Consider the following 22,197-nt stretch of genomic DNA (forward strand, 5'->3'; position numbering starts at 1 on the left):
ATCCGGATCCGGGGGGATGGAGAAGGGGGGTCCCTCCTGGCAGCCCGCGGAGCCGCTCGCACACGCACACGCGCGTTTGCACACCCGCACACGCGTGTTAAAGAGACACGGGCAAAGGGACTGGGGATGGATCCGCCGGCTCCGGGAGGAAGCGGCGAGGTGAGGGTGCGGGACACGGAGAGAGAGATGCGGGGGGTGCGGGAAGGGCTGGGCTGGCGGCTGGGTGTGCAGGCACCCGGAGAGGGTGGGTGGATGCAGGGGTGGAAGGATGAGGGATGGAGGGAGGGAGGGAAGCAGGGGGGGAGAGGTGGAGGGGTGGATGGAGAGATGGAGGGGTGGGGGGGGTGAGGGATGGAGGGGTAGAAGGAGGGATGAAAGGATGGAGAGGTAGAAGGAGGGATGGAGGGGTGGATGGAGAGATTCAGGGATGGAGAGGTAGAAGGAAATATGAAGGGGTGGATGGAGAGATGGAGGGATGTAGGAGTAGAAGGAGGGATGAAAGGATGGAGAGGTAGAAGGAAGGATGGAGGGGTGGATGGAAAGATGGGGGAGAAATGGAGGGATGTAGGGGTAGATGAAGAGATGGAGGGACGGAGAGGTTGGAGGATGGAGGGGTGGATGGAGAGATTCAGGGGTGGAGAGATAGAAGGAGGGACGAATGGAAGGATGTAGGGGTAGATGAAGAGATTGAGGGGTGTAGGGGTGGATGGAAAGATGGAGGGATGGAGGGGTGCATGGAGAGATGGAAGGATGGAGAGGTGGATGGAGAGATAGAAAGATGGAGGGGTTGGATGGAGGGAGAAATGGAAGGATGTAGGGTTTATGGAGGGATGGAGGGGTACAAGAAGGGATGGATGGAGAGATGGATGGAGGGATAGATGGACAGACAGATGCTTGCTCCTGCTCTCTCCCCACCAGGGCACTGGCAGGCTGCAGATCCCCATGCAGACCGCTTTTGGCCCGGCAGACAACTCAGGCCCTGCTGGCAGCCCCTGAGGCACAGCATGGACGGCTGCTCCAGGTCCAGCACCCCGGGGTACTGCGGGCGCTGCACCCAGGTGCTGGGAGGTCCAACCACAGCTGGTGGTGGGACCTGCAGCCTGTGGTTGCCCCATTGCTGTCCCCAGTTCCTACCTCCCCCAGCTGAGCACCCACCCAACGTCCCCAGTCTGGGGCCCAGCTTCACCACTGCTCCCCATACTGGAGGGAACCAGTTAGGTTCTGTGTTTAACCCCATCTGCTCTGCCTTCCCCTTGCACAGCCCCATGCGAGCCCCCAGCCGGGCCCTGGGGAGGCTGCTGGAGCTGCCTGGCTCCTCCGCCTGGCTCCTGCCTCCATTATTTATAAGGCAGGTCGGATTCCACACTGGCAGCCGGGAGGGGTTTGGGGAGGAGACTCTGCACTCACACACAGAGTCATAGAATGAGAGTGTCCTCAGCTGGAAGGGACCTCCAAGGACCATTGAGTCCAGCTCCTGTCCCTGCACAGGACACCCCAACATTCACACAGTGGGGCTGAGGGCCTTGGCCAAACAGTGCTGGAATATTGTCACATTTGGTGCTGTGACTGCTCCCCTGGGAGCTGTTCCAGGGCTCCACCACCCTCTGGGGGAAGAACCTGCTCCTCATGTCCAACCTAACCCTCCTCTGTCATCTTCCTGCCATTCCCTCGGGTCCTGTCCTTGGTCACCAGAGAGAAGAGCTCAGCGCCTGCTCCTCCTCCTCCTCCCCGTGTGAGGAAGCTGCAGGGCGCGATGAAGTCTCCTCTCAGTCTCCTCTTCTCCAGGCTGAGCAGACCCAGTGACTTCAGCTGCTCCTCACACCCTTCCCCATCTCCATGTCCTCTGGACTCCCTCCAGCACCTTTCAATCCTTTTTATCCTGTGGTCCCAGATCTGCCCCCAGTGCTCGAGGTAGGGCCGCTCCAGTGCAAGCAGAGCGGGACAATCTCCCTCACGCCTTCATCCCACCCTGCCTGGCAAGTGACAACCACAGCAAAAGGGGCGGGTGAGGCTGGTGACCACAGGGACATGCAGGTCAGTGGCCTCATCCAGGTGACATCTTTTCACAGTTGCCTGAGGGACTGGGGGTCTTTCTGCTAGTGATCCCTTCTCCCCCCAACAATGCTCTGTCCCTCAGTGGTGCCCCGTCCCCATGCGGGGTGATTGCCACCCAGCAGCAGCCTGGGAACAGTAGGTGCTACTCCAGCCTTAGGGGGACATGCACTGTTTGCTATCATTGCACCTCTGGACACCTCAGGATGGTGACAGGCATGATCCCTGTCCGGCAGGGCAGTTGGGTCCTGGGTGGTCCCTGTTGTCCCCTTGGTCTTGGCATGGCCCCCTTGATGCCAACTCCTGCCATCTCTGGGCCCCAGAGGGGATGTGTTGGCATGGCCCCAAGTCCTGGGGACATTTTCATGCCAAGAAAGGTTTCAACCATTTGAGGAGTCCCTGGGCAGGGGAGCCCCCATGCACATGAACCCAGTGGTGGGGACACAGCTGGGGTGGACACCAGTGCTGCCAGCCCAGGGGGCACCCACACCCCGGGGTACCTGATATAGGGCATCCAGCTCGCTCTGCAGACATGGGTAACCCCAGCTTGTCAGCCTGTGCTGTGGCTTTACCCGTCCTTCTTCCCCCCAATCTCTCCACCCCCCATCCCCACATCTCTCCGTCCATCCCCCATCCATCCATCCATCCATCCATCCATCCATCCCTACATCCATCTTTCTATCCATCTGTACATCTATCCATCCCTATATTCCTCCATCCCTACATCTCTCTATCCATCCTTCCATCCCTCCATCCATCCCTCCATTCCTCCATCTCTACATCTGTCCTTACATTCTACACCTGTCCACCCATCTCTACATTCCTTCATCTCTCCATCCATCCTTACATTCCTCCATCCTTCCCTCTATCCATCCCTACATCCCTCCATCTCTCTATCCATCTGTACATTCCTCCATCCCTCCATCTCTCTATCTAATCCTTCATGCCTTCATCTCTCCATCCATCCCTATGTCCCATTATTCCTCCAACTCTCTATTCATCCTGCCATCCACCCCTTCAACCCCACATCTCTCCATCCACTCCTCCATCCCCTCCAACTCCTTATGGAACCCCCTTGCACCCCACTGACGTTTGCTGCCCTCCCACCCCTGTGGATGCTGAAGGCTCTCACCCCCCACCCCCAGCGCATCCGCGTGGCGATGGGACCCCGAGCCGGGCATCACCCATCCTGCCGGACCACAGGTGCCAAAGCTGGACCGCAGTGCACCGGGCACGGTCGCTGCGGCAACCATGGTCGCCTAGCGCCGGCCGTCTCCGGGTAACGCGTCGCCTAGCAATGGGGGATTTTTCACAGCTCGGGATGAAGAGTTGAAAGTTATTTTTAGCCCGGGCTGCAAATCAATAGGCAGCTCCATTTGCCCCCCCCTCTCCCCGCACCATGCGTGCGTGGGGGCCTCGCTGCGCTGGGGTGAGGGGGATGCTGAGGGGAGTGGTGTGGTCTGGATGGGTTGGGGTCACCACCCCAGGGACTCCCTGAGCCCAGACCCACAAGGGCTCAGCCTCCTCTATGCTGACGCCAAGGCACAGCCACTTTGCACCCCCCCCATGCCCTCCACAGGGCTCAGATCCTCTGACCCCCTCCAATTCTCAGTGCTCCCAAGGTCTCACCGCCCCCCGGGATCCATGGGGCTCAGACCCCTCTGTGCTGACCCCAAGGTGCAGCTGCTTCGACCCCCCCGTGCCATTCCAGAGGGCTCAGACCCCCTGAGCCCCACCCCGAGGCTCAAACACCCCCCAGGATTCAACCCCCTTTGTGCTGACCCCAAGGTGCAGCTACTTGTCCCACCCCCGTGTTCTCCAGAAGGCTCTGCCCCTGAGCTCCTCCTCCAAGGCTCAGCCCCCCTCCAGGGCTCCCCCCTTCCTGACCACATGCAGGTGAGGGTGGGCGAGGGCTCAGCACAGACACGGGGACCCTCAGGTGCCTGTGGGGACCCTCACATGGTCATGGGAATGGTCACACTGCTATGGAGACCATTAGCTTGTTGTGGGGACCCTCATCTCACTGTGGGCCACTCATCCAGCTGCTGGGAGCCTTATCCTGCCATGAGGACCTTTGTCCACTCGTGCAGAACCTCATGGCAGGATGCTATGGGGACCCTTACCCTGTCACAGGGATCCCCACCTTGCCATGGAATCTTTGCCTTGCCATGGGGACACCTACTTTGACATGGGGACCCTTGCCTTGCCATGAGAACCTCTGCCTTGCCAAGAGGACCCTTATCCCACCACAAGGACCCCAATCTTGACATGGAGACCCTTGCCTTGACATTTGGGTACCCTCCTCACTATGGGCACCTTTGCCTTGCAGTGGGGACCCCTAGATTGCCATGGATCCCCCTATCTTGCCATGGGGCTCCCCACATTGCCACAGGGACCCTTGCCTTGTCGTGAGGACTCTTATCCTGCCATGAGGACCCCAATCTTGACATGTCAACCCTTGCCCCATGGTACCCCTCCTGACAGCCTTGCTGAGCTCCTTCAGCCTCTCCAGGGCTCGTGCCCACCTTGAGGGCATCAGCCTGGGTGTCCAGATGCTCGGAGGCACCAGGAGGGGACAGAGCCAATTTGGCACCTGGGTTGCATGGGGAGGGGCTGGGAGTGTCCCTAAATGACTTGGGGTACAGCCAGGAGTTTAGATGAGGTTCCTCAGCTCTTAATAAAAGATGAGATCGGTGTCTACCACAGCTGCATCTCCTGTGGGTGCTCAGCAGGGCAGGAGTGCTCCTCATGCAGCCGTGGAGGGGCAGAGAGTTAGAGGGAGAGAGGGGCTCCCAGCCTCCAAGCAGTTCTCTGAAGTCCCAGCCCTCCGTTGAGTCCCTGTTTTGCCTTTCCAGGAGGGTTTCTGCCTCTCGACACAGCCCACCCTGAAGCATCCCTGACCTCACAGTTACTCACCCGTGGTGCTGGGCAGAGGGTGGCCAGAGCCACTCCATGAGGACTTTTTTGTGGGCATGGTGGATGCGCCGGCTCAGTGGGCAAGCCTCGGGACCTGCTCCAGAGCCCAGGAAAGGATAAAACTCTGTTGAAGATGTGTGACCAGGGAAGGAGATGGGCAATCATCAAAAAGCCCAAAGGAAGGAACCAAGGTTCCTCCTGCCACACGGGGATGTGGAGCCCCAAAACCCAGGCGCCCCATAGGTGGCAGATGGGTCTGGGGGCCTGGCACAAGGCAGGCCTGGACCCGCCAGAGCAGGTCCAGAGGGGGCCAAGGGAATGATTAGGGTACTGGAAGAGCCTCCTGTGTGGAACAAGACTGGGAGAGTTGGGGATGCTCAGCCTGGGGACCTTCTTATAGGCTGTTGGCTTGTAAGAACAACAGAGAGAGGCTTTCCACCAGGAGCTACAGTGGCAGGACAAGGCGTGATGAATTTAAACCGGAAGAAGATGAATTTAGATTGCATATAAGGAGGAGGTGTGTGGTGGGAAGAGGCTGGAGCAGGGGGACTGGACAAGTCATGGGTGCCCCAGCCCGGAGCACTCAGGGCTGGGTGGGATGAGGCTGGAGCTGTCTGGCCCATTGGGACATCATAGAATCATTGAGGTTGGAAAAGCCCTCTAAGTGCATCTAGTCCAACCCCACTGTGCCTGCTAAACCATGTCCCCAAGTGCCATGTCTGCATGTTTTTTGAACCCCTCCAGTGTTTGACTTTATTGACTTTGTCAATAAAGAATTTTTTTCTGATATCCAGTCTAAACCACTCCTGGTGCAACTTGAGGACATTTCCTCTTATCCCATCCCTTGCCACCTGGGAGCAGAGCCCAGCACCCACCTCACTCCAACCTCCTTTCCAGGAGCTGCAGAGAGCGATGAGGTCTCCCCTCAGCCTCCTCTTCTCCAGACTGAACACCCCCAGGGCCCTCAGCTGCTCCCACAACCCCTGTTCTCCAGACCCTTCCTCAGCTCCGTTCCCTTCTCCAGACACGCTCCAGCCCCTCAAGGTCTTTCTTGGAGTGAGGGGCCCAAAAGTGACCCAGGATTCGAGGTGCAGCCTCCCCAGCGCCGAGTGCAGGGGACGATCCCTGCCCTGCTCCTGCTGGCCACCCCATGGCTGATCCCAGCCAGGATGCTGGTGGCCTTCTTGCCCACCTAGGCCACTGCTGGCTCATCTTCAGCCAATGTCACCCAGCACCCCTGGGGCCTTTCCAGCCGCTCTCCCCCAGGCCTGGAGCTGCTCGGGGCTGTTGTGTCCCGAGTGCAGGACCCGTCGGGGCGGTGGGACGCGTCTCCTCGGCCCCGGAGCCCCCGAGCAGCCGCCGAGCCCGCGGTCACCAGAGGGCACTGCGAGCCCGAGCATCCCCGGCCGGAGCAGGGGGGACAGCGGGGACAAACCCGAGCCCCGGGGGCTCCCTCTGACCCCATAGGGGCCACTCTGGGACAAAGGGGACACGCCAGGGGACACGGCCACCTCCTGACACTCCTGGACACAAACTGAGTATTTCGGGACGTGGTTGCTGCGATAAAGCCCTGAGATCATAGAATCATAGAATAGTTTGTGTTGGAAGGGACCTCAAAGCCCACCCAGTCCCACCCCCTGCCATGGGCAGGGACACCTCCCACTGGATCAGGGGCTCCAAGCCCCATCCAACCTGGCCTGGAACCCCTCCAGGGATGGGGCAGCCACCACTGCTCTGGGCAACCTGGGCCAGGGCCTCCCCACCCTCACAGCAAAACATTTCTCCCTAAGATTTCATCTCAATCTCCCCTCTTTCAGCTGAAAACCATCTCCCCTCGTCCTACCCCTGCACTCCCTGATCCAGAGCCCCTCCCCAGCTTTCCTGGAGCCCCTTTCAGCACTGGAAGCTGCTCTAAGTTCTCCTCGGAGCTTTCTCTTCCCCAGGCTGGAGTTCCTCAGTTCTCTCAGACTGTTCTTGCACAGAAGGGGCTCCAGCCCTTGGATCATCTCCTTGGCCTCCTCTGGACTTGCTCCAACAGCTCCATGTCCTTCCTGTGCCGAGGACTGAGAGCGATGCTCTGCCTCAGCAGTGGGCCCAGAGAGATGAGCCAACTCGTCAATGCTGGTGGGCTTTGCCTTGTCCCACGTCACCCCCAGCTCCAGAGGTCACCCCTGCAGCCTTCTGGCTCCCCTGATGGCCTTGCCACAAAGTTAGGGGTACCCCTGGCCCAGGCCCTGGGGACAGCACTGGCCAGGGTAGCTTTGTCCAGCTGGTGCTGAGGTTTCTCCTATAACACCCGGTTAAGGTGGATCAAGGCAAGGAATACCTGGGGCATGGCAGGGTTGAGGTGAACCAACTCGCCCCAGGGTGCTGGCATGGGTTTAGGGCAGGGTCATCACGGTGTACCCTTGGGGATGGTGGCACCAGGCCATGTCCAGCAGGACAACAGCCTCATCCCACCTCCCTGCACCCTGTGGCATCATCACTGAAATGAAACTTCCCTGAGGCTGCTGAGCTCCCCACCAGGCTGGGATCACTCTCGGTGGGGTGAGGTCCCTGTGGGGGACTCCAAAGCCTGGTGGCACTGGTGTCACCTCATCGCTACTGCCACCCCACCTCTGCTGCTGCCCCACCTCTGCATCCACCCCATCTCTTCTTCCACACTGCCTCTGCTTCTACCCCACCTTCTGCTTCCACCCTGCCTCTGCTGCCACCCACCACTACAGCCACCCCACCGCTGCAGCCACTCCACCTCTGCTTCCACCTCACCTTCTGCTTCCACCCCATCTCTGGTGCCACCTGATGTCTGCTGCCACCCGATCTCTGATGCTACCCGATCTCTGATGCCACCTCACCTCTGGTGCCACCCCACCTCTGATGTCACCCCACCTCCAAGGACCAGTGGGGGCTGTTTGTGGGCTCCCTTGATGGACCCCACGCCAGGCTCTGCACCCCACTCCCCCCTGGGTGTGCAGGATCCGTCCCTGGCCCCACTCTCCCCCACACAGTGGGTTGCCTGAGAGACACCCCCATCCCGAGCATCCCTCCAGCACCCGGTGCTCTCAGCACAAAGGCCAGAGGGTTCAGGTCTCCCACCCCGACACCCCAACACCCCGACATCCCCCATTCCCGCTCCACCTTAACCCTCAGCCCCTCCGGCCCCTCATTTGCCACGGATTCCAGCCCTTGACTTCTTTCCGCATCATTTCAGGGATCCGAATCCCCCTCTCCCCCCCCCGGATCCCCCTCCCTGCCCCCCTTCTTTCTTTCTTCCCTCATCCCAGTTTACAATCCCTCATTTCCATTCCGCTCCTCCCTCTCTCCAGGGACTTTGTTCCCGGCCTCTATCATCCCATCCCGATTGTTCCCTGCTGATTTCAAACATTTTGGCGGGCTGTCACAGGGTGGAAACTTAATTAATTGCGGGAATAATCGTGGCTGGAGGGGGGGGTAAACCCCGAGGGGAAGGGTTGGAGGGGGACAAGTGGGGGCTTGGGGGTGCGGGACCCCCATGTCAGACCTAAAGCCTCTGCATCCTCCGGTGAAGAAAAGGGAGTGGGGGCTCCAGGTGGTGCGGGTGGAAACCTTGGGATGCATGGGGGGTATCTGGGGGTGCTACAGCTTGGGGTGTGTATAGATTGGTGTGCACACAGCTTGGGGTACACATAAACTGGGGTGCCAGTAGCCCGGGGTGTGCACTGTTTGGGGATGCACACAGACTGGGATGTGTGTAAACTGAGGTGTGAACAGATCGGAATGTGCGTAGATTGGGGTGCACACAGCTTGGGGTATGCATAAACTGGGGTGTCTGTAACCTGGGATGTGCATGGCTTGGGGTGTGCATAAACTGAGGTGTGCATGGATTGGGGTGCGCACAGCTTGGAGTACACATAAACTGGGGTGCCTGTAACCTGGGATGTGCAAAGCTTAGGGAGTGCATGGCTTAGGGTGTGCATAAACTGGGGTGTGCATAGGCTGGGGTGTGCATAGACTGGGGTGTGTACAGTTTGGGGGACACATAAACAGGGGTGCTAGTAGCCTGGAGTGTGCATGGAACGAGTTTGCACACAGATTGGGGTGTGTACAGTTTGGGGTGTGCAAAGACTGGGATGTGCATGGCTTGGAGTGTGCATAAACTGGGGTGTGCATGGCTTGGGGTGTGCATAAACTGGGGTGTGCATAGCTTGGGATGTGCATGGCTTGGGGTGTTCATAAACTAGGGTGTGTATGGATTGGGGTGCGTACAGCTTGGAGTACGCATAAACTGGGGTGCCTGTAACCTGGGATGTGCAAAGCTTAGGGTGTGCATGGCTTAGGGTGTGCATAAACTGCGGTGTGCATAGACAGAGGTGTGCACAGTTTGGGGGACACATAAATAGGGGTGCTACTAGCCTGAGGTGTGCATGGAATGGGGTTGCACACAGATTGGGGTGTGTACAGTTTGGGGTGTGCAAAGACTGGGATGTGCATAAACTGGGGTGTGCATGGACTGGGGTGCCTTTAGCCTGGGTGTGCATGGCTTGGGGTATATATAGATTGAGGTGCACACAGCTTGGGGGATGCATAAATTGGGGTGCCTGTAACCTGGGATGTGCAAAGCTCGGGGTGTGCATGGCTTAGGGTGTGCATAGGTTGGGGTGTCCACAGTTTGAGGCAAGCATGGTCTGAGGTGTGCGCAGACTGGGGTGCACACAACTTGGAGTGTGCATAGACTGGGGTGCCTGTAGCTTGGCTTGTGCATGGTTTGGGGTGTGTATAGATTGGGGTGTGCATAGACTGGGAAGCGCATAGCTTGAGGTGCACATAGTTTGGGGTGTACACAGTTTGAGGTGTGCATGGACTGGTGTACTCATAACTCGATGTGTACTCAGCCCTGGGTGCCTGTACCCCAGGTGTGCACAGCCGTGGGTGTCACCAGCCTGGGGAGTGCCCAGCCATGGGTGCACACAAATTGAGGTGCACTCAGCTCGGGGTGCATACAGTCGGAGTGATGGTAGCCTGGGACAGCCATGGGTGCTAGAAGGCCAGGAACTTGGGGTGCACACAACTCAGGGAGAGCTGAGCCGGAATGCCAGTAGTCCTTGAATTCGGGGTGCACACAATTTGCACACAGACAGGGGTGACAGTAGCCCAGGAACTCAGGGAAGCACAGAACTATGGGTGCATGAAATTTGGGATCCAAACAGCTGGGGTGGTGGTAACCCAGGAACTCAGGGTGCACAGAAGTAGGGGTGTGTACAGGTTGGGATGCAAATAACTGGGGAACTTGTAGCACAGGAACTTGGGGTGCACATAATTCGGGGTGCACAGAGCCAGGGATGCCAGTAGCCTGGGAACTCAGACTGCACAGAATTCGGGGTGTACACAGCAGGGGTGCTGGTAACCTGGGAACTCAGGGTGCACAGGATTCAGGGCGCACAGAACTCATGGTGCACAGAGCTGGAATGCCGGTAACCCAGGACCTCGGGATGCACAGAACTCGGGGTGCAAACAGCCAGGATGCTGGCAGCACAGGACCTTGGGGTGCACTGAACTCAGGGTGCAAATAGCCTGGATAGTGGTAGCCCAGGGCCTCAGGGTGCACAGAGCTGGGGAGCCAGTAGCCCAGGAGCTCGGGGTGCAAAGAACTCGGGGTGCAAAGAACTCAGGGTGCACAGGGCTGGGATGCTGGTAGCCTGGGAACTCGGGGTGTGCACAGCCCGTGGTGCACACAAGTCTGGGTGCAGAGAACTAGGGGTGTAAGTAATTTGGAGTGCAAGCAGCCGGGGTGCTGGTAGCCTGGGAACTCGGGGTGTGCACAGCCCGTGGTGCACACAAGTCTGGGTGCAGAGAACTAGGGGTGTAAGTAATTTGGAATGCAAGCAGCCGGGGTGCTGGTAGCCTGGGAACTCGGGGTGCGCACAACTCGGTGCACACAACTCGGGGTGCCCACATCTGGGATGCCTGTAGCCTGGGAACTTGGGGTGCACAGGGCTGGGATGCCGGTAGCCTGGGAACTCGGGGTGCACAGAACTCGGGGTGCCGGGAGCTCGGGGAGGCTCAGGGGGTGCGGGGCTGCCCCGGGGCGGGCGCTGCCGGTGCCCCCGGCGGGAAGGAGGAGGGGGGAACGGCCCCGCCCCGCGTTTCCCATTGGCGGAAAGTTCGGGGCGCGGCGCGGGGGGGCGGCCCCGCTGCCCCCGGTGCGGGCGGCGGAGCGGGCCGGGCCGGGCGGGCGCCCCGGGGCCATGTGGGCGCTGCGGGCGCTGTGCCTGGCCGGGCTGGGCGCGGCGCTCGGCGGGGCCCCGGCCGAGCAGTGCGGCTGGAGGGGCAGGTAGGCACCGGCACCGCGTCCCCGGCTCGGCACCCCCTGCTCGCCATCGCCGGCTCGGCATCCTCTGTTCAGCATCCCTCCCTCAGCATCCCCCAACTCATTATCCCCCCGTCTCATCCTCCGCCCTCCTCATCTCCCTTTCAGCGTCCCCCACTCTGCATCCCCCCCTCAGCATCCTCTGCTCAGCATCCCCTAACTCAGCACCCTCCCCCCTTCAGCATCGATCCCTTTCGGCATCTCCCGCTCAGCACCCCCCTGCTCAGCATCCCCTGCTCATCATCCCCCCCTCGGCATCCCGCTCTCACCATCCCTCTCTCGGCACCCCCCCTCACCCCCTCAGCATCCCCCCCTCAGCATCCCCAACTCAGCATCGCCCCCCACCCCCCCCCCCCCCCCCCCCCCCCCCCCCCGCGTGCTCAGGATCCCTCCCCTTTCCTCCCTGCATCTCCTCTTGAGGATCAGTTTGGGAAGGGTTTTTTTGCCCCCACACTGATTTGACAGTGGGGAGGGGCTGCCCCCCCCCCCCCCCATTCATCCCTGATGGGATGCTGGGACCTGTGCCTGCCTCAGTTTCCCCACTGCGTGGTGTGACTCCCCCCCTGCCAAGGGATGCTGAGGCCTCTCCAGGACCCCCTCCCTGAGCTCCCTGCCCCCCCAGCTCCTCGCCAGGGCCCGACACGGTGGGGAAGGCGCTTGCTCCAAACAAAGAGCCGGGGCTCTCCAGGAGCGGCTGCCGCCAGCCCCACACCGGGGTCGTGGGGGGCACAGGGGGGCCATGAGCAGCATGGCCGGGACAAAGCATCCCCATGGCTGCCTCTGTTTCCCTCAGCCTGGCTTTCCTTCCTGTCACCCCCTCGCCTCAAAATGTGGGGGGCAAGACGTGGCTGCGAGCAGCGTTTACACAACAGCCCGAATCCCCTCCAGCACCCACTGGGGCTCCCCCAGAGTTGGAGGATGCAGGGGAACAGGGGGCCCTGGTGCCACGGGCATGGTTTCGGCGCTGACCCCAGGTCTGTGGGGGGCTCTGCCACTGTCACCCCCACCTGGGATGATGCTGAGACCAAGCACCCCCAAAGGATGCATTTACACCCCAAGTCTTGAGAGTTTGGAGCTGTTCGTCCCTGTGTGCGTCCTGTGCGGTGCTGCTGGGAGCACTGCTGTGCCGGGGGGGCTTGTGTTGGGGTGGTCCTCATCCTCTGGGAGGGCTTTGAGGAGGTCCTTGTCCCCTTGTAGGCCTTTTCAGGGGGGTCCCCAACCCCCAGGAGGGCTTTGAGGGTACCCCCCTCCCAGGAGTGCTTTAAGGGGGATCTCCGTCCCCTGGGAAGGCTTTGAGGGGGTTCCTATCCTCTTGTAAGCCTTTGAGGGGGGGAGTCTCCGTTGCCCAGGAGGGCTTTGGGGGATCCCCATCCCCTGAGAGGGCTTTAGGAGGTTCCTGTCCCCCAGGAGGGCTTTAGGAAGTCCCTGTCCCCCAGGAGGACTTTGGAGGGTCCCTATTCTCTCGTAGGCCTTTCGAGGGGTCTCCATCCAGGAGGGCTTTAGGAGGTCCCAATCCCCCAGGAGGGCTTTCGGGGGTCCTCATCCCCCAGGAGGGTTTTATGAGGTCCCCATCCCCCAGGAGGGCTTTGGAGGGGGGGATCCCCATTCCCTGGGAGGGCTTTTTGGGATCCCCATCTCCCAGGAGGTCACAGTTAACGTGGGTTGCGGTGTCTTGCAGCGGACTCTCGCAGGAGCCGGGCAGTGTGGAGCAGCTGTCCCTGCACTGCGCCGAGGGCTCGCTGGAATGGTTGTACCCCATGGGGGCCCTTCGCCTCCGCCTGGCCCCCCGCCTGCCCCCCACCGCCACCGCTATCCAGGGAAGGAGCCCCCAGCACATCACCGCCTGCGTTAAACCCACCGGCACCTTCCGGGGGGCTCAGCTCTACCTGGAGAAGGAGGGAGACCTGGAGCTGCTGCTGCCGGAGGCGCCCCGACCCCGCGTCCGCTGCTTCAGCTGGTTGCCCCATGAGAAGGTGGCTCTGTTCCTGCAGGCCACCCCGCACCGCGACATCAGCCGCCGCATCGCTGCCTTCCGCTATGAGCTGCGGGGGGACTGGCTGGCACACCCGGCGCTGCCCGCCACCAGCCTCAGCGCAGAAGGTGAGCAGAGAAGTCCAGGGAAGGGGTCATCCCCCTGCACTTGGTGCTGGTGGCACCTCAAATCCTGGGTCAGTTTTGGGCTCCTCACTCCAAGAAAGACTTTGAGGGGCTGGAGTGCGCCCGGAGAAGGGAATGGAGCTGGGGAAGAGTATGGAGAACAGGGGTTGTGGGAGCGGCTGAGGGATCTGGGGTTGTTCAGCCTGGAGGAGGTTGAAGGGAGACCTCATCGCTCTCGGCAGCTCCTGGAAAGGAGATTGGAGCAAGGTGGGTGCTGGGCTCTGCTCCCAAGGAACAAGGGATGGGACAAGAGGAAATGGCCTTGAGTTATGCCAGGGGAGGTTTAGATTGGATATCAGGGAAAATTCCTTCATGAAAAGGGTTCTCGGGCCCTGGCAGAGGCTGCCCAGGGCAGTGGGGGCATCGCCATCCCTGGAGAGGTTTAACAGACGGGCAGAGGGTCTGCTCAGGGGTCTGGTTCAGTGGTGGACAGGGGTGGTTGGGCTCAGATGACTCAAAGGTCTTTTCCAACCAAATGATTCTATGATACAATCATGGAAGTGTTTGGCTTGGAAGGGACCATGAAGGCCATGCAGTCCAACCCTGTGCCATGAGCAGGGACATCTCCCACTGGATCAGGTTGCTCAGAGCCCCATCCAACCTGGCCTTGAGGCTGGCATCCTCCACCTCAGTTTCCTCAGGGTGGACGCTGCCTCCCTTACTGGGGCGTTCCCAGTCCGCGTGGAGATGAGGGGATGGAGAGGCTGGATTTGGGGTGGTCCCCTCGCAGCCAGTCATAGGGAGCCACCACAGTGATGGGTTCTGCTTGGCCATTGCAGGGTCGTGCCGGCCGTGCAACGACACCGAGATCCTGATGGCCATTTGCACTAGTGACTTCGGTGAGTGCAGCCCCTCGCTGGGGGGCCGGGAGCACCGGGGGAGGGAGAAAATTCCAGCTGTGGGGCAATGGGCCCTGGGCAGCGCTGGTCAACCCTTCCTGGGCTGGGCTGGCTTGGGCTGCAGCCATCAGGGTCATAGGAGCTGCTAATGGATGGGATGGGGTGGGATGGGGAGAGGAATAGCAACAGGGATGGGGATAAGGACAGGAATGGAGATAGGGACAGGGATGGTGACAGGGACAGGAATGGGGATGGGAACAGAGATTGAGATGGAGACAGGAATGGGGACAAGAATAGAGATGGGAAGGTGGATGGGGACAGGGAAGGGAATAGGGACAGTGATGGAGATGGGAACAGGGATGGCATGGGAACAGGGACAGGAATGGAGACAGGGGTGGAGATGGGAACAGGGATGGGGGTGGGGATGGGAATGGGAATGGGGATGGGGGCAGGGAAGGGACTAGGGACTAGGGACAGGAGATGGGAACAGGGATCGGAACAGGAATAGGGGTGGGAATGGGGATGGGGATGGGGATAGAGATGGGGAAAGGGATGGCGACAGGGAAGGGAATGGGGACAGGGTTAGGGACAGGATGGGAATGGGGATGGGAATGGGGACTGGAATAGGGACACACTGACACTTGTCCCTGCCTTCCCCCTTCAGTGATCCGCGGCAGCATCCGGAGCGTCTCCAACGACGCGGAGCTGCAGGAATCCGTCATTGGGGTGAGCGCCATCCGCATCCACCGTCAGAAGTTCCCCCTCTTCCAGGTGGGAGCCCGTCCAGGGCAGGCGGCGGGCAGCATCCGCACGCCGCTGCGCTGCGGGGTCAAGCCGGGCCCCGGCACCTTCCTCTTCACGGGGTGGCTGCACTTCGGCGAAGCCTGGCTGAGCTGCGCTCCTCGCTACCGGGACTTCCAGCGCATCTACGAGGGGGCACAGCGCACGCACCAGAACCCCTGCGAGTTCCCCATGGACTGAGCAGCTCGGGGGGCGCAGCCTGGCCCCGTGGGTGCTGGGGGGCGCGGAGACCCTGGGGGGACGCAGCGGGGACGGTGCCCGGAGGGAGCTCAGCGCCGTCCTCGCCGCACAGCCTGGCTCCAGCAGCACCCACCGCCGGGCTGGGGGGGTCCTGGGAAAATCCTGCTGGAAGGGAAGGGGTTGTCCCAGGAAGTGCTTATCTGCGGTCCCCAGGGACCTGCCTGGGTGAGGGGGGCAGCGGCAGGGGAGGATGGGACGGGGGCTCCCAGGGGAGCGGGGTGCTGCATGCTCAGGGGATGCTGTGGGGCACGGTGGGTCCAGCACGATGGGGGCAACCAACCCTCTGCCCCAGGAGGGCTCAGTGGAGGGTGACCATGGCAGTGGGTGGCTCTGGTGGCCATGGTAATGCGTGGCCATGGTGGCCATGGCAGTGGGTGGCTCTGGTGGCCATGGTAATGCGTGGCCATGGTGGCCATGGCTGTGGGTCGCCGTGATGGCCAGGGCAGTGGGTAGAGGTTGGCTGTGGCTGTAGGTGGCTCTGGTAGCTATGGCAATAGGTGGCCACGATAGCTATGGCAGTGGGTGGAGGGAGGCCATGGCTGTGATGGCCATGGCAGTGGGTGGCCATGGTGGCCATGACAGTGGGTGGCTGTGATGGCCGTGGCAATGGGTGGGTGTGGTGGCCATGGCAATGGGTGGTGGGAGGCCACGGCAGTGGGTGGCCATAGTGGCCATGACAGTGGGTAGTTCTTGATGGCCATGACAGCGGGTGGTTCTGATGGCCAATGGCAATGGGTGGAGGGTGGCCATGGCTGTGGTGTCCATGGCAATGGGTGGCCATGATAGCCCGGCCAGGGACACGGTGGGCTGTGTAAGGGCCAGGAGGTGGATTTGCAATGTGGGGGATGGAAGGGGGAGTAGGGTGGCAGTGAGCCTTACCCTGACCCTGCCTGCAACATAGGGCACGGGCAGGAGAAGTGGGGCCAATGCTGAGGAAGAGGAGGGGCTGAAGGGACCAAGGCAGATAGCGAGGCAAGAGGAAAGCTGGCGTAGGGAGCAGAGGTGCTCTTGGCACAGCCAGGGCAGGACCAAAGTGCTGGTGCAGGAAGGTGTGATGGGAGCCGGGAGAAGTTGGGTACCACCCATCACCATGGCCTTGTGGCGGCTGCCAGGTCTCGCCTTGCCGAGTTGCCGATGGCGGGGGAAATTTTGACTGTGGGGGTGGGGGGCATCATATGTGCACTAAAGTGATAACGATACCAAATTTGTGACTTTTTTTTTCTTTTTCTATAAACTAAGCTGTATTTGTAGCACCTGCGTCTCCTTTCCTTCAAGAGCTGAGCGGGATGGTCACTGGTGTTTGAGGTGCATTGAATACCGGTCATGGTGAGGTTCTACTTCACCACGCACCAGCACCAACCGGGGGGGCTGGAAACACCTCTATTATTATTATTGTGGTGTTTCCAAACGCTGCGTTACTGGTGTTCTCAAGACGGCTGGCTCTGGGGCTCCTGTCCCCACGGCAGCGAGCGGGGCCGGCTGGCCCCATGCCGGGGGGTGACCCCGTCGCCGAGTTGCTGTCACGGCTGATTCTCATCACCACCGCCAGCCACAAGGCCTCATTGTGCAGGGCTGCAAGACGACAGCTTCCCAGCCCTGCTCACTCCTGCTCTCCATGGGGTCTCCAGGCCCCGGCTCCCACTCCTCCAGGCTGCCCCCACTGGGGATGGGACTGGGGACCCCCAAACCCAGGACATGGGATCTGGAGACCCCACTGGGGATGGGACAGGGGACCCCGAAACCTAGGACATGGGACCTGGGGATGGGACTGGGGATAGGTCTGGGGATCCCCAAACCCAGGACATGGGGACTGGGGACCTCTAAACAAAGGACTGGGAGCTGGGACACTGGGGACCCCCAGTGGGGATGGGACCTGGGACCTCCAGACGGCATGGCATTAAGGACCTCCAGACAGGGGTTGGGACGCTGGGCACCCAGGCAAGGGATAGAAACAGGGACCCCCAGCCAGGGGTTGGGACCCGGGACCCCTAAAGCCAGGGGATAAGCCCTGGGTCTCCCAGACAAGGTATGGGACCTGGGACCTCCAGCCAGGAGACCTTGGATCTTTTCTCTCCATCAGTGATGCCCTCAAAGTCTCAGTGCAGTTAAAGCTCAGCCTCCCTGAGATTCCCAAACCACCAGAGCTAGGCTCACAGCACACATCGCCTCATGCTTTAACACCTTATCAGTATTATTTCAACACCATATTTTCAAATACCACAAGCCAGGCTCAGCCACTGGGGTTTTGGTGCCCTTGCTGACCATAACCTGCCTTTCCTTGCCAAGAAACTCTTCCCAAAGAATTTATACATTAGGGTAGCCTCCCAACATCAAAAGGAAAGCTGGAGAGGGGCTCTTGATCAGGGTGTGCAGAGATAGGATGAGAAGGAACGGTTTTAAGCTGAAAGAGGGGAGATTGAGATGAGATCTTAGAGCTTCAGCGTTTGATTAAATACATATATGTTTGTGTGTGTATAAAACAATCTGGTTGTGATAAGATCCAGGCTGCGAGCCTGCCCAGTTGGTTCAATACACAACGCATGTTTTCTCTTGAGAAAAGTTCAATGCTGATTTTATGCTTTACAGCCAAAGGGCTGGTGCTTGTTTTGGGGCCAGGACCCAACCTTGGGGAAAGCGGATGCTCCATGAGGATGCCAGCAGCCCCCTGTATTTTGAAGTAAGGAAGGGGGAAGGAGTGGGAAACCCAGCGGAGGAGGAGGAAAGTGAGGCTGGAAAAGAAATAAATGAGGTGCAAAGGGAATTGTGCTGCCCACGGCATCCTCTGTGTGTCAAGGGATAGAGCACGGCTGCTCCAACCCTGCCTCAAGCCAGCACATTCCTCTCGTTTCAGTTATGGCATTTAATGTGCCGAGCATCCGGTGGCTTTCGGTCCAGCAGCAGAATCTCTTGTTTTTCTTCAAATCTGTTTATTTGGCCAAAGCAGCTCATTCTGCTGTGGCGGAAAGGGCTGTTATCCTGCTCGTTCTCTGCTGCAGAGGCTTTCATGCTGTTTTCGGTGCCCTCTGCCCTGTGTCAGGTTGAGTCGGTCGCCCTCGCTTCCCGCTGCTGGGATGACTGGACCCCAGCCAAGGTAAAAACACTTCCTATGGGAGCATCGCATGGTGGGACCAGGCTGCCAGTGCCTCAGTTTCCCCACTGTAGGATGGGGATGAAGGCCCTTCCCCGTGGCTCAGGGCTGCTGGGGCACCGGGCGGCAGCCTCACATCACAGAATCCTAGAACAGAATGTCCTGAGTTGGAAGGGACCCACAAGGACCATCGAGTCCAGCTCCCGTCCCTGCACAGAACACCCCAACATTCACACCATGGGACTGAGGGCCTTGGCCAAACTCTGCTGGAATATTGTCACATTTGGTGCCGTGACTGCTTCCCTGGGAGCTGTTCCAGGGCTCCACCACCCTCTGGGGAAAGAACCTGCTCCTAACATCCAACCCTCCCCTGGCATCTTCCTGCCATTCCCTCAGGTCCTGTCCTTGGTCACCAGAGAGAAGAGCTCAGGACCTGCTCCTCCTCCCCATGTGAGGAAGCTGCAAAGCACAGTGAGGTCTCCCCTCAGTCTCCTCTTCCCCAGGCTGAGCAGACCCAGTGACTTCAGCCGCTCCTCATACTCTTCCCCTCTAAACCCTTCACCATCTCCCCATCTCCGTGCCCTCCTCTGGATGTTCTTTAGATCCTTTTTATCCCGTGGCCCCAGAGCTGCCCCCAGTGCTTGAGGTGGGGCCGCTCCACTGCGGAGCATAGTGGGACAATCCCATCCCTTGCCTGGATGGCGATGCCGTGTTGGATGCTCCCCAGGACACAGCTGCCCTCTTGGCTGCCAGGGTTCTCCTTTGCGTGTGACAGTTGAACTGGATGATCTTAGGGGTCTTTTCCAACCTTAATAATTCTATAACCCTGTGGCCCCAGGATCCCCATCTCCCTGAGTTTAGCCCCCCAAGCATCTCCTCAAAAGCAGCCTCCAAACCCAGACCCTGCTGCCTCTTGGCATGGAGAGTAAAAATACAATGAGACCAACTCCACATTTCCTCCTCAGGAGGGAGACTACAGCAGTAGGAGTAGGAGCAGAGCAGGCTGGGGGCTGCTTTGGGCAGACCAAGTGGGAGCTGAAGGTCTCTGGAGGGACAGGCAGCTCACAGAGGGGAGTGCAGTGACACCCTGAGAGCCCAGGGAAGGGTCCTCTACTGTAGGCATCATGCTGCCAAGCAGGCAAAACCGCCTGCATCCCAGGGATGGTCCAGCTGGACCCACCTCCAAAACCCATGTGAGGGTAGGTTTGGGGATGCCATGGAGAGCAGCACTGCAAAACCAGCTGCCACGGTGGGAATGGATCTGTTAGAGTCAGTCCAGAGACCACAGAGATGGTCCAAGGGCTGGAGAACCTCTGACCCAAGGACAGGCTGAGAGAGTTGAGGTTCTCCAGCTTGGAGGAGAGAAGGCTGCAGGGAGACTTTAGAGCAGTTTCCAGTACTGAAAAGGGGCTCCAGGAAAGCTGGGGAAGGGCTCCTTGATCAGGGAGTGCAGGGATAGGACAAGGGGGAACAGTTTTCATCTGAAAGAGGGGAGATTGAGATGAGATCTTGGGAAGAAATGTTTTGCTGTGAGGGTGGGGGGCCCTGGCCCAGGTTGCCCAGAGCAGTGGTGGCTGCCCCATCCCTGGAGGGGTTCCAGGCCAGGCTGGATTTGATGCGCCCTGGTTCCTGTCTCCATCCCCACTGCATGAAGAGAGCTCTCATTTCCCACATTTCCCCTGCTCCAGCTCTTGTCCATCCCAGCCACCAGAGAAAAGCCTGAATGTGCGAATCACGGGGCACGAATGGGAGGCACAAAGGTGACTGCCTGCTCTGCCCCCCCTGTCTGCAGTGCCCGGGGGCCCAGAAGCTGGCACGGGGCAGCGGGGTGCCCCTAGGACCAGTGGGTCCCTAGTAGGGTCAGGATGATGCCCCTGGGGCCAGAGGATGCCCCACAGGGTCAGCATGACATCCCTGGGATCAGGAGATAGCCTAGAGGGTCAGAATGATGCTCCTGGGGCCAGAGGATGCCCCACGGGGTCAGCATGACGTCCCTGGGGTCTGGATATACCCTGCAGGGACAGGATGATACTCTTGTAGTTCAGGGATGCTCCATAGTGTCAGGATGATGCTCCTGACCAGAAGATGACTCATAAGGTCAGGATGAGGCCCTTGGGGTTTGAGAAAACCCCAAAGGGTTGAATGATGACCCTGCGGCCAGGGATGCCCCATAATGTCAGGGGGAGTCCCCTGGGGATCGGAGATCCCCCGCAGGGTCTGGTGGTGCCCCAGGGCTGGAGGATGCTCTGAGCCCCCTTTTTGGCCCAGCCAAGGCTGTTCTGACATCATCCTGGTGCCAGGCAGGGATGCTTGTGGCGGGGGCTGGACCCTGGCCCACAGTGGGGCCCCTGCAGCTCCTCACCCCAGCTTTTCCCACTCGGACGCGCCTGCGCCCAGCAGTCCAGGCTGCTGACAGCTGGCGGGAAAGAGTTTTCCCAGCGCATAGTGATAAATTCCTGGCAGTCGGGGCCGCTTTGCAGCCGCCGCGGCCCCTGCGGAGGGAAGCTGCCCTGGAAAGAGGCAGATTAAAAGCTCTTTGGCTCCAGTGGTGAACCCCAACTGGTCCCATCCCATGGCCACCTGCTCGGCATGGCACCCACAGATGCTGCCGGACACTCCAGGGCTGGGACAGAAGGAGATGCTGCCACCCCCACCAAGCCCAGCCAAGTCCCAGGGGCCCAGCAAGGAGGGCTCAGCCCTGCCTGGGAATTGCTTCGTTAATTAATTTGCTGTGCAACATCACGGGGGGCCTCGGGCTGCACTCAGGGAGCAGCTCATCCCCATGGACCATACTCTGCAGCAGCAGCCACCACCACCCCCGCTTCCCACAGCTCCTATTTCTCCTGATTTTCTGCTCTCTCGCGGCCTTAACCAGGTGCCAGTGAGCACCGGAAAATTGGAGCAATCCCCATAGCCCCCGATTTGGCTGCAGCTGGGCTGGGTTGGGGAGCCAGCGCTGGGTAGCATTCCTGGGCTGTAGGCAAGAAGCAGGGATGGCTTTTCCTCCCACATGGAGCCTCATCGCTGTGCCGGGGGATGCGTTATAGAATCATGGAATCACAGAATAGTTTGGGTTGGAAGGGACCTCGAAGTCCATCCAGTTCCACCCCCTTGCCAAGGGTAGGGAGACCTCCCACTGGATCAGGGGGATCAAAGCCCCATCCAACCTGGCCTGGAACACCTCCAGGGATGGGGCAGCCACCACTGCTCTGGGCAGCCTGGGCCAGGGCCTCCCCTCCCTCATAGTGAAGAATATCTTCCTAATGTCTAATCTAAATCTTCCTCTTTCAAATTAAAGCTATTCCCCCTCATCCTATCACTCCATACCCTTGAAAAAAGTCCAGCTTTCCTGGAGCTCCTTCAGGTACTGGAAGGTCACTATAAGGTCTCCCCAGAACCTTCTCTTCTCCGGGATGAACAACCCCAGCTCTCTCAGCCTGTCCTCATATGGGAGGTTCTCCAGCCCTTGGATCATCTTTATAGCCTTCTCTGGACTTGTTGCAGCAGCTCCATCTTCTTCTGTTGGGGACTCCAGAACTGGACACAATACTCCAGGTGGGGTTTCATGAGAGACAAGTGGAGGTGGGAGAATCACCTCCCCTGACCCACTGGGTGTGCCTATTTTGATGCAGTCCAGGATATGGAACAGGGTCTGGCTGGTCTTAAGCACCCTGAGCTGCGCACCTTGTTGTGAGGGTAGAGGACACATGTGTGTGTATGTGTGTCTGTGTGTGTGTGTGTCCATGTGTGTGTGTATC

General features: G+C 59.9%; 2 protein-coding genes across 3 annotated transcripts in view; one reads left to right on the plus strand and one right to left on the minus strand.

Annotated features, from left to right (window-relative positions):
• The window catches only part of FBXL16 (F-box and leucine rich repeat protein 16), a 20,269-nt gene extending 17,555 nt beyond the window's left edge, over positions 1 to 2,714 (minus strand). The window contains exon 1 of the mRNA XM_054080535.1: positions 916 to 2,714. The gene's annotated coding sequence lies outside the window, so the exon portion shown is untranslated. The remainder of the gene's footprint in view (positions 1 to 915) is intronic.
• On the plus strand, positions 8 to 16,540 carry METRN (meteorin, glial cell differentiation regulator). Of its 2 annotated transcripts, none has more exons than XM_054080537.1 (4): positions 8 to 159; positions 12,993 to 13,414; positions 14,251 to 14,310; positions 14,975 to 16,540. In XM_054080537.1, exons 1-4 carry the CDS (start codon positions 17 to 19, stop codon positions 15,289 to 15,291), a joined length of 942 nt encoding a protein of 313 aa, XP_053936512.1. In that variant the 5' UTR covers positions 8 to 16; the 3' UTR covers positions 15,292 to 16,540. The 2 variants fall into 2 exon arrangements, with proteins under 2 accessions (XP_053936512.1, XP_053936511.1); XM_054080536.1 differs by lacking the exon at positions 8 to 159 and adding an exon at positions 9,146 to 11,278.
• The last annotated feature ends 5,657 nt before the right edge of the window (positions 16,541 to 22,197 follow it).

Source organism: Cuculus canorus, chromosome 15 (genome assembly GCF_017976375.1).
Source record: "Cuculus canorus isolate bCucCan1 chromosome 15, bCucCan1.pri, whole genome shotgun sequence".
Classification (NCBI taxonomy): domain Eukaryota; kingdom Metazoa; phylum Chordata; class Aves; order Cuculiformes; family Cuculidae; genus Cuculus; species Cuculus canorus.

Bases quoted from the DNA above. Each gene is read 5' to 3' on its own strand.
- METRN (XM_054080536.1), top strand. From the start codon at position 10,824: ATGCAAGCAGCCGGGGTGCTGGTAGCCTGGGAACTCGGGGTGCGCACA. The intron at 13,415-14,250 runs GTGAGCAGAGAA...TGGCCATTGCAG, and splicing joins CACCAGCCTCAGCGCAGAAG to GGTCGTGCCGGCCGTGCAAC. The intron at 14,311-14,974 runs GTGAGTGCAGCC...TTCCCCCTTCAG, and splicing joins CATTTGCACTAGTGACTTCG to TGATCCGCGGCAGCATCCGG.